The 11,707-nt window shown below is 40.9% G+C and overlaps 1 protein-coding gene across 6 annotated transcripts in view; it reads left to right on the top strand.

Annotated features, from left to right (window-relative positions):
* Positions 1–269: 269 nt before the first annotated feature.
* Positions 270–11,707, top strand: part of myo3a (myosin IIIA) — a 41,996-nt gene continuing 30,558 nt past the window's right edge. For 5 of the 6 annotated variants that reach the window (XM_084034238.1, XM_084034236.1, XM_084034237.1 and 2 more), the window contains exons 1-2: positions 1,156–1,339; positions 2,724–2,858. In XM_084034238.1, coding sequence (XP_083890364.1) covers positions 1,172–1,339; positions 2,724–2,858 — 303 coding nt within the window. In that variant the 5' untranslated portion in view covers positions 1,156–1,171. Of the gene's footprint in view, positions 379–1,155; positions 1,340–2,723; positions 2,859–11,707 lie in introns of those variants that run through there. The other variant, XM_084034234.1, reaches the window with a different exon arrangement.

The raw sequence follows: 11,707 nt of genomic DNA, 5'->3' as shown, positions 1-11,707 counted from the left end.
CCTTGAAAATAAATAAAGTGACAACTGCTAATAATAAAAGGAGTGGCCCGCTGCAGCTCTGTGCACTTAGGCCCTCTAACCAGCTTTCCTTGTGTATGAATGGGCGTCTATTTGGAGAAAGGCTCACGCTGCAACAGTGGCTAATTCCTGCTAATCCCATCGTATCTCCGATCGCTTAGAGATGGTTTCCAATGGCAGGCCCTGGTGCAGGGGGGGGGGGAATTGCTAGTGAGATTAGCTCGCGTTAGCTCCTCCTCTGTGGTTTACACTCACAGTCCAGGCCAGGCTGGACCAACACCGCTTCCATGCTAACCTTTTGCACAGATATGGATCAGCTATTTCCCCCCCAAATGCTTCAGGTCTCATTTAGAGAGAAATGTAAGTTTCTTTCAATTTATTCTGCTTTTATTGTGGTTTTAGTTTTCTGTGTTTTCAGTTTTAATGTACAATTGTGAGCAACAGGCACCCTTATGTCGTTTATGAACTGTGTGTTTAGAGGTGTTTTTATGTAGGATATAGCAGTGCTTTCCTTTACTTGAAAGGTTTGTTGGCTATGACTAACTTTACTTTGCACATTTCCATGCAAAGAAACAATCTTGCTTCATCTAATTGCATTTAATAACCCCTGAATACAATTCTCATGGTTTATATGCCAGATATAGAAAGCTAGTGGTTACTATATACACCATAATGCGTCAGTGATTAATATGCTTTTTAAATATCCCAATAATGAAACCACATGTCACCATGACATCAAGTCCTGCTCCAAAAAGTTCAAATCCAGCACCTAGTTCCAGTGTGTTAAATCCAAATGATCCATCCCAAAAATAACTATTTACCCAGTCTTTTGAGCCGCAGATGAGCTCTTTCACATAAAGCCATTGCTGAGAGTTGGTTGTGTCTTTTGTTGTCAAGAATCCAGTGCAACATAACACTCTCTGTCAGGGATTTATTGACTTTGAGCTCAAACCAGCCTTTGAAATGTACATAATATCCGGTTACACGTCTGTTCAGTGTAACCAAGGTTGTTTATTTAATTGAGAATCCAAAGAAAGGTAGGTTTTTGTGTCCTGACAGATGTTACTGTTTCAGGTAATGCTGCAGGTTCTCCACCAGCTCTTTTCTAACTGTGACCCGTGTGCTTTTCCCTCATAGGAGAACCCTCCTGAAGATGTTTCCAAAATCAGGGAAATCGCTGGTCTTTGACAACTTTCCAGATCCCACCGACTCCTGGGACATCATCGAGACGATCGGGAAAGGGACCTACGGAAAAGTCTACAAGGTCCTCAACAAACTTGATGGGAGTAAAGCGGCTGTAAAAATACTGGATCCCATCCATGTAAGTTGGCTTTTCTTATCTGGGACTTGAATGCATTAGTTAAAATGACTTATGCTGCCCCTCCATATATTGGTGTAGTCTATCACTGCATGACTGCGCGTCTTATAGCAAAGACTTGTGTTTATGCCTTTGGTGGAGGAACGGGGCCGACAAGTTACTGTCTTGTGGCCCCTCTGTCACATTTATAGCATCTGTATATTAGAGACGGAGACACCGACACAGATTAGATCCTCCCCAGATTAGCTGTTTGTTAACTTAACGGTTTGCTTTCAGTCGCTACGTCAGGATATCTTTGTACTGAGAAGATTTATTTAGCATTAATTATGCTGTTTTGACATGTCGTGAACGCGATATCTGTGGTAGTTCTGATAGAGCCGACATCATCAGCTCAGTGAGTGACTCATCAGCTCAGTCATTCACAAGATTATCATCATGCTGCTCTTCTTTATTCCTGCACAGGATATTTAGAAAAGCAACTACAAGTGTTGCCTCAGCAAAGGGCCTCTGATGAATTTACATTACATTTGGCCTAAAGTAAGAACTTTTTGACGCCTAGGGATACATGACGGCATGCCGTGCCATGTGGGTCTCATCCGTCCTACAAAGCAGAGATCATTTTGTACAGTGACAGAATTTGACCATTAGGAAAGGTCATTATTTTCAGATAAAAGCAAAATAATAGAGACTAATGAACGTTTTTTAGAAAGAATCACTGAGTTCATGTTGTGGCACCATTATAACTCCTCTGGGGTTCCTTTTAGGTACAGTGAACTATATGGCTTATTTAACAGCTGTAATGAGCAGCCATTTTCTATTACATCCAGCCTTCATGCTAATAAAAGTTTCATTAGTCTTTTGTGAATTTGTTGCCCTTTCTCATTATTGAGAAATGATTATCCTCGGTCCACCAGCCTGTGAGCAACATCATTACCATCATTTTAATCACTGGAAAAACATGTTTCTTTACACGCATTTATATATATAGTATATACACACACACACACACACACACACTAATACTTCCCCTGAAATACTGGAGGATTTTATGGTGTCAACAAATCTATTTGAGAAGCGAAAATCACTTTGGACTCAGGTATTTAAAGGTGTGATGAAAGGTGACACGTAGACATCGCTTTGTTTTAAGGGAATGGAATAAAAATCGACGCAGCAGAGTACCCGACGTGATGTCACTGCTGATATTTTATGTTTTTACTCGACCCTTGCAAAAACCGAAACTCCTAAAAATCTCACACTACCTTATAATGCTGTGTTATCATGTTCCATTTGCATCCTGCAGCGAGAACAGTTCCTATAAAATGAATGTAAAGTGCTAAATAATGTCAAAACAAGTGTCTTTTAGCTCCTCTTTGTGCTTGTTTTCCAGGATATCGATGAGGAAATCGAAGCAGAGTACAACATCCTCAAAGCTCTCTCTGACCACGCCAATGTCGTCAAATTCTACGGGATGTACTACAAGAAGGATGTGAAATGTGGAGACCAGCTGTGGCTCGTACTGGAGGTAGGAACACATATTTGTATTTGAATAGAAAAGCCACTATGGGTTTTGCCACATGCAGTATATTTGACTGAGACCTGAAATAGCATTCACCTGTGTGTGCATGCGGCCGACCCGTGCAGACAAACAGAGTATACGTGCAGATTAAAGGTCTGGCTGTACATCACGCAGCGTGTCTCGCCAGGTAAATGCAGCGGTCACCAAACATGGTCAGGGATTATGTAACACTTTTAGCCATCCAGGGCAGTCTAGGAGTTTACTTATAGGCCACCTGGGGGATTTGGACGCAGCCGAGCAACATGGATGTGTTGTGGGGGTGGAGGTGAGCCTGCGTGTCGTGGGCTCCCTGCTGAGAGCTGTAGAGCAGGGATTTCTGTTCACTAGGGCAGCTGCAGTGCATTAGTTTGAATGTCTACTGTAGCAGGTGGAAACACAGCCACAAGCATCTTCTCTGGATAATTTCTGTTGTTTATATTCTGGGCAAACTCTGCTGAATGTAAAAAAAAGAATTTTCAGACCACAATAAAATGCTGCATTTGGCATTTTATTGTGGTCTGAATCTTTACTGAAACCCATGCCAATGGCTTTTCAGATGGCCAGAGTGTCTGTATGGGAATAAAAAGGACTGAAAAGTTGAATTGCTTTGTATTGAACAGCCAAATCTGATTTGAATAAATAAAAAAAATCCAGTTCCCGGGTTAACTCTACATTTGTGGAAAGTCAAGGGGACCTTGCTGCCTCTGTACAGCTCCCCGCCTCTCTGCCTTTAATATTTCATTGCCTGCTGTAGCCCTTTCAAATGTCAAACTGCAGACAGAGATGTAATGGAGGTCAACCTGGAGGGAAAGGATCTACGGGGCCCAACATGGTGGCGTGTGTGGGGTTTTCTTTGCCTTTTGATTTTCCTGACCACGTCATCTGTGTCCCTGCTCTGATAGAGAGCAAACCTGGCAACCATGGTGGACAAACATGAGGAGGGTTGATAAGACAGAGCGCTGGTAAAGTGTCAAAGCTGTGATGCTAATGTGAAAGCTGTTGGTTGATCCGCCACACTAGTCTAACAGCTGTTTTCATGAGATGTTGTACAGACAGTCAGTCCCCAGACTAGAATGAATCCAGATCACTTTGGGGGTCTAGCATGGGCCTGTCACCATAATAACAATAATATTGACTTATTGTTCGAGGACATGACCTTGATTGCTGACCTCTGTTTTGTCCGTTGTGTTTAAATGCACGTTTGTTTACAAAAGTTGCCAACATGAGGCCAGAGTAAACAGCAGGATTTAGGAGTCTATTATTATTTATTCTATTTATGTTTTATTTATTTTGGATGGATTTTGGATTTAAGAATTTAAAGTGCATTGCTTTTTTAATAAGGTGTATTTGTATTATTATTTTTTTTTATAATCATTATATCAGGGATATAAAATGGTCCTATAATGACGATAATATCCTTTTATCACAATTATTTCTGGGAGTATATCATCTAACAAAAGTAGATGCTGTGACAGGTCTACACCTGCACTATCATGCAGTTGGCCTTTTTGGATTTAAGTTTAATGTCTGGCAACAGTTATTGCCATGAACTTTGGTACTGATCCTGTATCCATGGTGACCGGAGGTCGAATTGGTGATGCCTTGACTTTGCGTCTGTTACAACCATCTGATTGTTACTTTTGGTTCAGTGTCTATTATAAATTCACATTTCACACTTGACACATTGAGAACTTTCGTCACTTGACTTTTCCTTTAGCATCGTCATGTCTGTGTTTAGTGCTACTCAAGTTTAGCATGCTGACATGCTAAACTATAATAGCGACCAAGGTGAACATTCGCTGTTGAAAATTAGCATGTTAGCTTGCTGATGAAAGTATTTGGTTCAAAGCACAGCTTTGCCTAAGTATTGAATTTGCACCAATGCATTTAAAAATTTAATTTGAAAAATATAAAAAATCAATGACCTGTGCTGTTCCTTGCTAAAACAGTGTCCATATTTCTGTAATCCAAGCTCTTTGCATCAACAGCAGCAGTGTTACGCTAACCCAGTAGATAGTTTTCACCCCTCCAGCTTGTGTTTCTTTCCCTTTTCATCGCTGTCCTCCCACCTGACCTTTGCAGAGGACCCTGCAATTACTCTGCACGGCTATCAAGCCCAATCTAAGATGTTGAATAATCAGGAAAATAAAGACCGTTATCTGATAACACGGTTCTTCATTTTGCATTAAAATGATTGTTGGTTTTGATCTGTTGGGACTCATTTCCTTTGAGTAAAAAGTACAAACCTGGTTAGAGGAGTTCACTCAGCTTTGCTCCTTTGTTTACTCCTCGGGTGGTTTGCATAACCATATTGAGAATTTCCCTTGCAAAAATCTGCAACCGGCAGTACAAATCTGTGGGCTAATCCTGAGGCTGAAATCACTGCCTGACAGTTTAGTGTGTGTGTGTGTGTGTGTGTGTGTGTGTGTGTGTGTGTGTGTGTGTGTGTGTGTGTGTGTGTGTGTGTGTGTGTGTGTGTGTGTGTGTGTGTGTGTGTGTGTGTGTGTGTGTGTGTGTGTGTGTGTGTTCACACTCTGAAGTAGATGCACATGGGGTTTTAGCAGTGAAGGGACAGGAAAGCAGGCAGTGAGGTGGTCATTCACCATGGTTACTGCCCTCTTTTTTTTCTGAACTGTAATTTTCCATCCTTTAGCTCTGAGAGGAGCCTTTTCTCTGCTCCGCTCTGACTGCAGACTGCTCATTATGAACAGAATACATACAAATTGCATCCTTTACTTTATTAGCCTCTCATCAGGGTCTGGAGCTCTTGGCTTCGCCTCTGTAGTGCAGCTCCTTTATGACGGCGGATGTGGGCCGAGACGAGCGAGCTTTCATGTGTGTCGGTCTAATTTTGCTGCCGCAGAGCCCAAACGTACTTCAAAGAATAGCGACGACGGAGCGACTTTTATTCTCTAACTGGAAATAAAAACCTGATTTGGATGTGCATATCATTTGCGACCTCCAGTGTTTCATCCAACGGCCCCGTTAAATTAAGGCTAACGATAAGTGCAACTTTTAAAAGCCCTTCTTAAAGATGCGTCCCATCTTCCATAACGCAAAAATAAAATAATAATACATTGAAATTGCATTTTGTCTGAAAAGAGTTGTTTGCAGAATTAAACTGCTAATTCTTCGGCTTCGATTTGTTGCTACCATTTCTAAAAAAATAACGCATGGAAACATGGAAAAGCTGATGTTTATATTTGTCCAAAAGCTACTGATCTCTACTTTGACTTATCATAATAACTCCACATAATGATAATAATGACTCAGGACACATATATCATCTTTTTCTGTAGGTTATCACACCTCACATCAGCTTCATCACCATTTTTAACAAATCATTTGTAAATATATCACTATTTTATTTTTAAAATGTATACATCAGAGTTATAGAGACAGCATATGTGTGTGTGTGTGTGTGTGTGTGTGTGTGTAAAACTGGGGCTCAGTCATTGGAAATGGAGGAAGTAACTGGGCATGAAGGGCTTTTATCAGGGCCAAAATTGCATCTTTAGGAGTTTCCGTTTCCCTGCAGAGATGGAAGCACTTGTTAAACGGCCTCCGTAGCACTACATTAAACATGGCTTTATGGAAGAGTGGCTGTAAAGAATCGTTCCCGAATAACAAGCCATATGACAGCACACTCAGAGTTTGTCAAATGGCACTTAAAGCTCAAGTGCGGAACTTTTGTCTCCCCCTCTGGCAGTGCGAGTAATTATGGGAGAGGCCATAGGAGTATGGCGGAAGATAAGTTTGTGCAGTGGTTGCTCCAGATAAAAAGACTTCAAAAAGAGCACTCCCGGGGGGGCGGGGAGATGCAGCGAGCTCACCCGTGGCGTACGTTCTATGGAGTTAGTTGTACAGGTCGCCGCCTCGGTTGGTGCACGCGTGAGAACGTCCGCTCGGGTCCTGGCCTTGCATCCTCATGTCGCTCTGTCCCTGTTGCACATGTGCATAATCTATTTGGCCGTATCGTCCAGCAGTATTTCACCATGACAGTGATTAAAGGTTGCAAAGCTGGTAGAGTAGACGTCAACATATTATCTACCGTATATTGTTTTTCCTTAAATCTCCATCTAAACCAGAGACATTGGTTCTTTTTTAATCCTAATCCACATTGATTTTTGATGTTTCTGAAGTAAAACATTAACCACAGCGGCCTTCATTAGTCTCTGTCCTGACTCGTCTCGCGCTCGCACCCCAACCTTTACACTACGTTAATTGACAATGAGGTTTAAATTGTTATTCAGTGTTCGGACTTTTCAGTGAACGGTGTCGGAAAGTAGACACCTCAGCTATTGTGTCTGTGAAAACGATAACCCCACACTAACAAAAGGAGTGTCTTTCTCTGGAGACGATCCAGTGTGTAACACACACACACACACACACACACACACACACATACCATTGTTCAATGCTGCAGACATGATGCAACCACATCCGTCCAACACTCTGCCAATAACTTAGAAATACAATTTATATTTCCATTAAGGAAACGTGCATCAAAGGTAGTGACTAAAAAGTCAGCACCTGTGTGTATTAACGGCCGCGGTGGTTTCTCTTTACTGAGGCAGTTTGTTTCATCTTTGCATTTGTTTCATCCGCTTCTTTTGCCCTTCTTTGATCGACTACTTTCATTTCCATCACTAAACAAGCACCTGACCTCATTTGTAATGGAGAGTATCCCACTCAGTTATCGGTCTGTTCAGTGGTTTTTCTTTGAAAATTAATATTTATTGTGGAAGTTCAAGATTAAGATGTAAGACATGGATCTTAAAGTAGAAATAGTAGCTGAAATAGAAAAATGTATTTTTAAACCCTTTTTATATCTAATCACCAAGCATATTGTGCACAAGCTTAACAATATCTGCCGTAAAAATGACAAAGAATCTTAAGATTTTAAGTAGATTGGTGGCGGGAAATAGAAATTGAGCAGCTCTAAGAATCATGTTAAGCAACAGTCAGTTATTTGTGTGATTTGTTGCATTGTACAGGTTTTCAGCAACAATTTTGCAGCCTATATTTGGAATATTATCTAATAGTTTGGGAATGGCAACCCGTGAATTTGGCTTTGACTTTCCATATTTGACGTTGTTGTGTTTACTGCTACCATAATCTGAAGTTTCATTTATCGTTTTCACTCTGCAGAGGTTTGAGTCTTCACCACATCTCAAATAATTAATGCTGACGTTGAGCATCACTTTCCTGAAGTGGGCACTGTGGCTGAGGTGAGGGCGCTAGCGTTTAGCTCTGCTAAATCTAGGACGCTGCACATCTCATTAATATGCATTCGTCTGTCTGCCCCGTGTAATTTAATGATGACAGGTGATATGGCAGCAGTGATATGTGGACTGACGTCAGGGGCGGCTCGTTGTCAGAACGCCGTGCTGTCTGTGGGAGCCTCGGCGGTATTCTCTACTTAACTGCAGTTTGTCTGCACGTCTGACAGTGGGGAGAAGGAGTGATTAAGCTTCCGCGTGGCAGCTGAGATACCTGCCATCCATCCTGCACCAGCCCTCTGGCCTCCTGATGGATGGTAGATTGATAGGCAGCTAGAGATCACATACAAAGCATGGCAGTGGAAACTTATTCAATTGCTTAGTCAAGGTCAAAGACTTGCTTCACTCCAGTTGCCGAATGGGTCTACAGGTCTACGCTGGACCTGAGTGCTCATGGGGCCCTGGGGCAATGGTGTTTCAAGTGACTGTAAATATTTCTTGTTGGGAAGTCAAAGTAATGACAAGAGAAAAAAACAGCACGACCACACACAGATGGAAAACTACTACAACAATAGACAAAACCACTGCAAATGGACACAAAACTACTTCTACTAGCCGTAAAACAAGATACAAAACAACCATGAAGAGATACAAAACAAGCACGAAGAGATACAAAACATCCACGAAGAGATACAAAACATCCACGAAGAGATACAAAACAACCACGAAGAGATACAAAACAACCACGAAGAGATACAAAACAAGCACGAAGAGATACAAAGCAAGCACGAAGAGATACAAAACAAGCACGAAGAGATACAAAACAACCACGAAGAGATACAAAACAAGCACGAAGAGATACAAAACATCCACGAAGAGATACAAAACATCCACGAAGAGATACAAAGCAAGCACGAAGAGATACAAAACATCCACGAAGAGATACAAAGCAAGCACGAAGAGATACAAAACATCCACGAAGAGATACAAAACAACCACAAAGAGGTACAAAACAACCACGAAGAGATACAAAACATCCACGAAGAGATACAAAGCAAGCACGAAGAGTAACAAAACAACCACGAAGAGATACAAAACAAGCACGAAGAGATACAAAACATCCACGAAGAGATACAAAACAAGCACGAAGAGATACAAAACAAGCACGAAGAGATACAAAACAAGCACGAAGAGATACAAAACAAGCACGAAGAGATACAAAACAAGCACAAAGAGACACAAAACTACTACAACTAGCCGTAAAATAACCAAGAAGAGATACAAAACAAGCACGAAGAGATACAAAACAAGCACGTAGAGATACAAAACAAGCACGAAGAGATACAAAACAAGCACGTAGAGATACAAAACAAGCACGAAGAGATACAAAACAAGCACGGAGAGATACAAAACAAGCACGGAGAGATACAAAACAAGCACGAAGAGATACAAAACAAGCACGGAGAGATACAAAACAAGCACGGAGAGATACAAAACAAGCACGAAGAGATACAAAACAAGCACGAAGAGATACAAAACAAGCACGGAGAGATACAAAACAAGCACGTAGAGATACAAAACAAGCACGTAGAGATACAAAACAAGCACGAAGAGATACAAAACAAGCACGAAGAGATACAAAACAACCACGAAGAGATACAAAGCAAGTATGAAGAGATACAAAACATCCACGAAGAGATACAAAACACAAGGAGGAACAAATTGACTACCAAGAGACATAAATCAATAACAATGAGATGTAAAACGACTGTGAATAGACACACTACAAAGAAATGGGGTGTTGGTCTTTTTCATATTTGTGCATGTAAAAGGGGCCTCATAATCCATCTATGATCTAATGTTGAATATTTTAGTATTTTCTGATGAAGAAAATAAATCATTAGTGCCTTTTTAAAATCAATTACAGCTGAAAAAAGTCACAGAGTACACATAATATAATTCTACATATTTCTTTGTAGTTTTTTAAGTAAAAATGCCAAACACTTGCTCAGTCCAGCTTGTCAAACGTGATGATGTGCTGCTTTGATCTGTTTATAATTGTTGTAAATGAAATCTGTGATATTTTTCATGATTTAGATGGAACAAACAATCCGAGGACGTCCCATTGGGCTCTGAGAAACTGTGATGTATTTTTTTTTTTTGCTATTTTCTGATCAAGAGTTCACTGTTAGGGGGAAGAAGCCATGCTGTAGCTTCCCGTGGTCAGCTCACTTAGCTACAGTGAGTAGCATAGAAACACTTGATGTTCAAGGCAATCAAGCCCTGTTGGTGGAAGTATAATGAAATGATAAAATGGTTCCCTAACTGAAGATTTAGCCACACAGCCGCAGATATTGCAGGATGTGCATTTGATGATGCTGCTATTGTCCCAGTCAGCAAGTTTTTTCCCTGGGATTGCAGTGGAAGATATTCATAAATGTCATAACGCATCGTTTATCTGTCTAGTGCCACGATACGACATTTTTGTCAAAATGTACTGTTTCCCTTACAATCTTAGGGAAATAAATATTGCATCATTATCTTGTACCCTGTCATTTCGAAGGCGCGTTGCAAAAATCGTATAGATTTCTTAATGACGTTTATTATTGGTAACCTTTTTCTGATACATGCTCTCTTTAGTGCGATCGCTGCAGGGGACTGATTCTTATCCCAAATAACCACGCACCACCGAATGTCTACTGCCTAATTAAGCCTTCATTTTACAAGTGTGGGGAAATTAGTGTAATCATACAAGAACACAAGTTCAATACATAAAAGGAATACGATGGAAACTTCCTGTCGACGGGAATTGAAATGCTAAATATTCGCTAGTTATGATGAATGACAAAAAAATGCGTTTGTGTGTTTAATGCATGTGTAGATGATATCTTTTACCACAAAGACGTCCCTGTTTACAAACAGAATCTACCATTTCTGTTCCCTAGCAGCCCCCCCCCCCCCCCCCAGCGCTGCAATCTTAGAGCGTCTCATTTTCTGTGTACCTCCGGCCTCTACCTCTGGCATCTCCCAAAGAAAGGCCCAAATTAAGGGTTATTATTGTTGCCAAGGCAACCCACTGGGCTGTAATCTTCTGTCATTTTCCAAGAGGGACTGCTATTGAAGTCCACACATAGACGCCGTATACCATAAGAAGACGCATACAAACACATTTTTTTTTCGCTATGAGAAGGAGAAAGCTGATTTTAATCTTGTTCCGTTTCCAGTGTGAAATTCTCCGCTATGGTGGCATTTCATTTCTAATCGAAATGTTGGCATTGTCTGAAAACATAAGAGGATGTACTCCATTTGAAGATAATGTGTGCATGTTAAATATTTACCCTGCTTAGTCATCGCAGCGTAGATTAAACCCTGCACACATTCTCCTCGTGGGCACGATTTCTCTTTTTTTTTTTTCATGTCTCACTAAGCTGCTTCAGAAAGATAAGCTGCTACAGATTGACAGAATTACTTCCAAGCATCTCTTTTCTCACAGTGAAATCTCAGGATCGAAACTTTTTCATCCTCTGAAACTGTGAATATCATCAGATGTCGCAGATTTGGACGTATTATATAAGCTCCGCTATAAGTGCTGAC

The sequence above is a fragment of the Eutrigla gurnardus genome (assembly GCF_963514095.1).
Source record: "Eutrigla gurnardus genome assembly, chromosome: 18".
Lineage (NCBI taxonomy): Eukaryota > Metazoa > Chordata > Actinopteri > Perciformes > Triglidae > Eutrigla > Eutrigla gurnardus.
The sequence above is the reverse complement of the archived record's forward strand: the minus strand, read 5'-3'. Positions and strand labels throughout refer to the sequence as shown.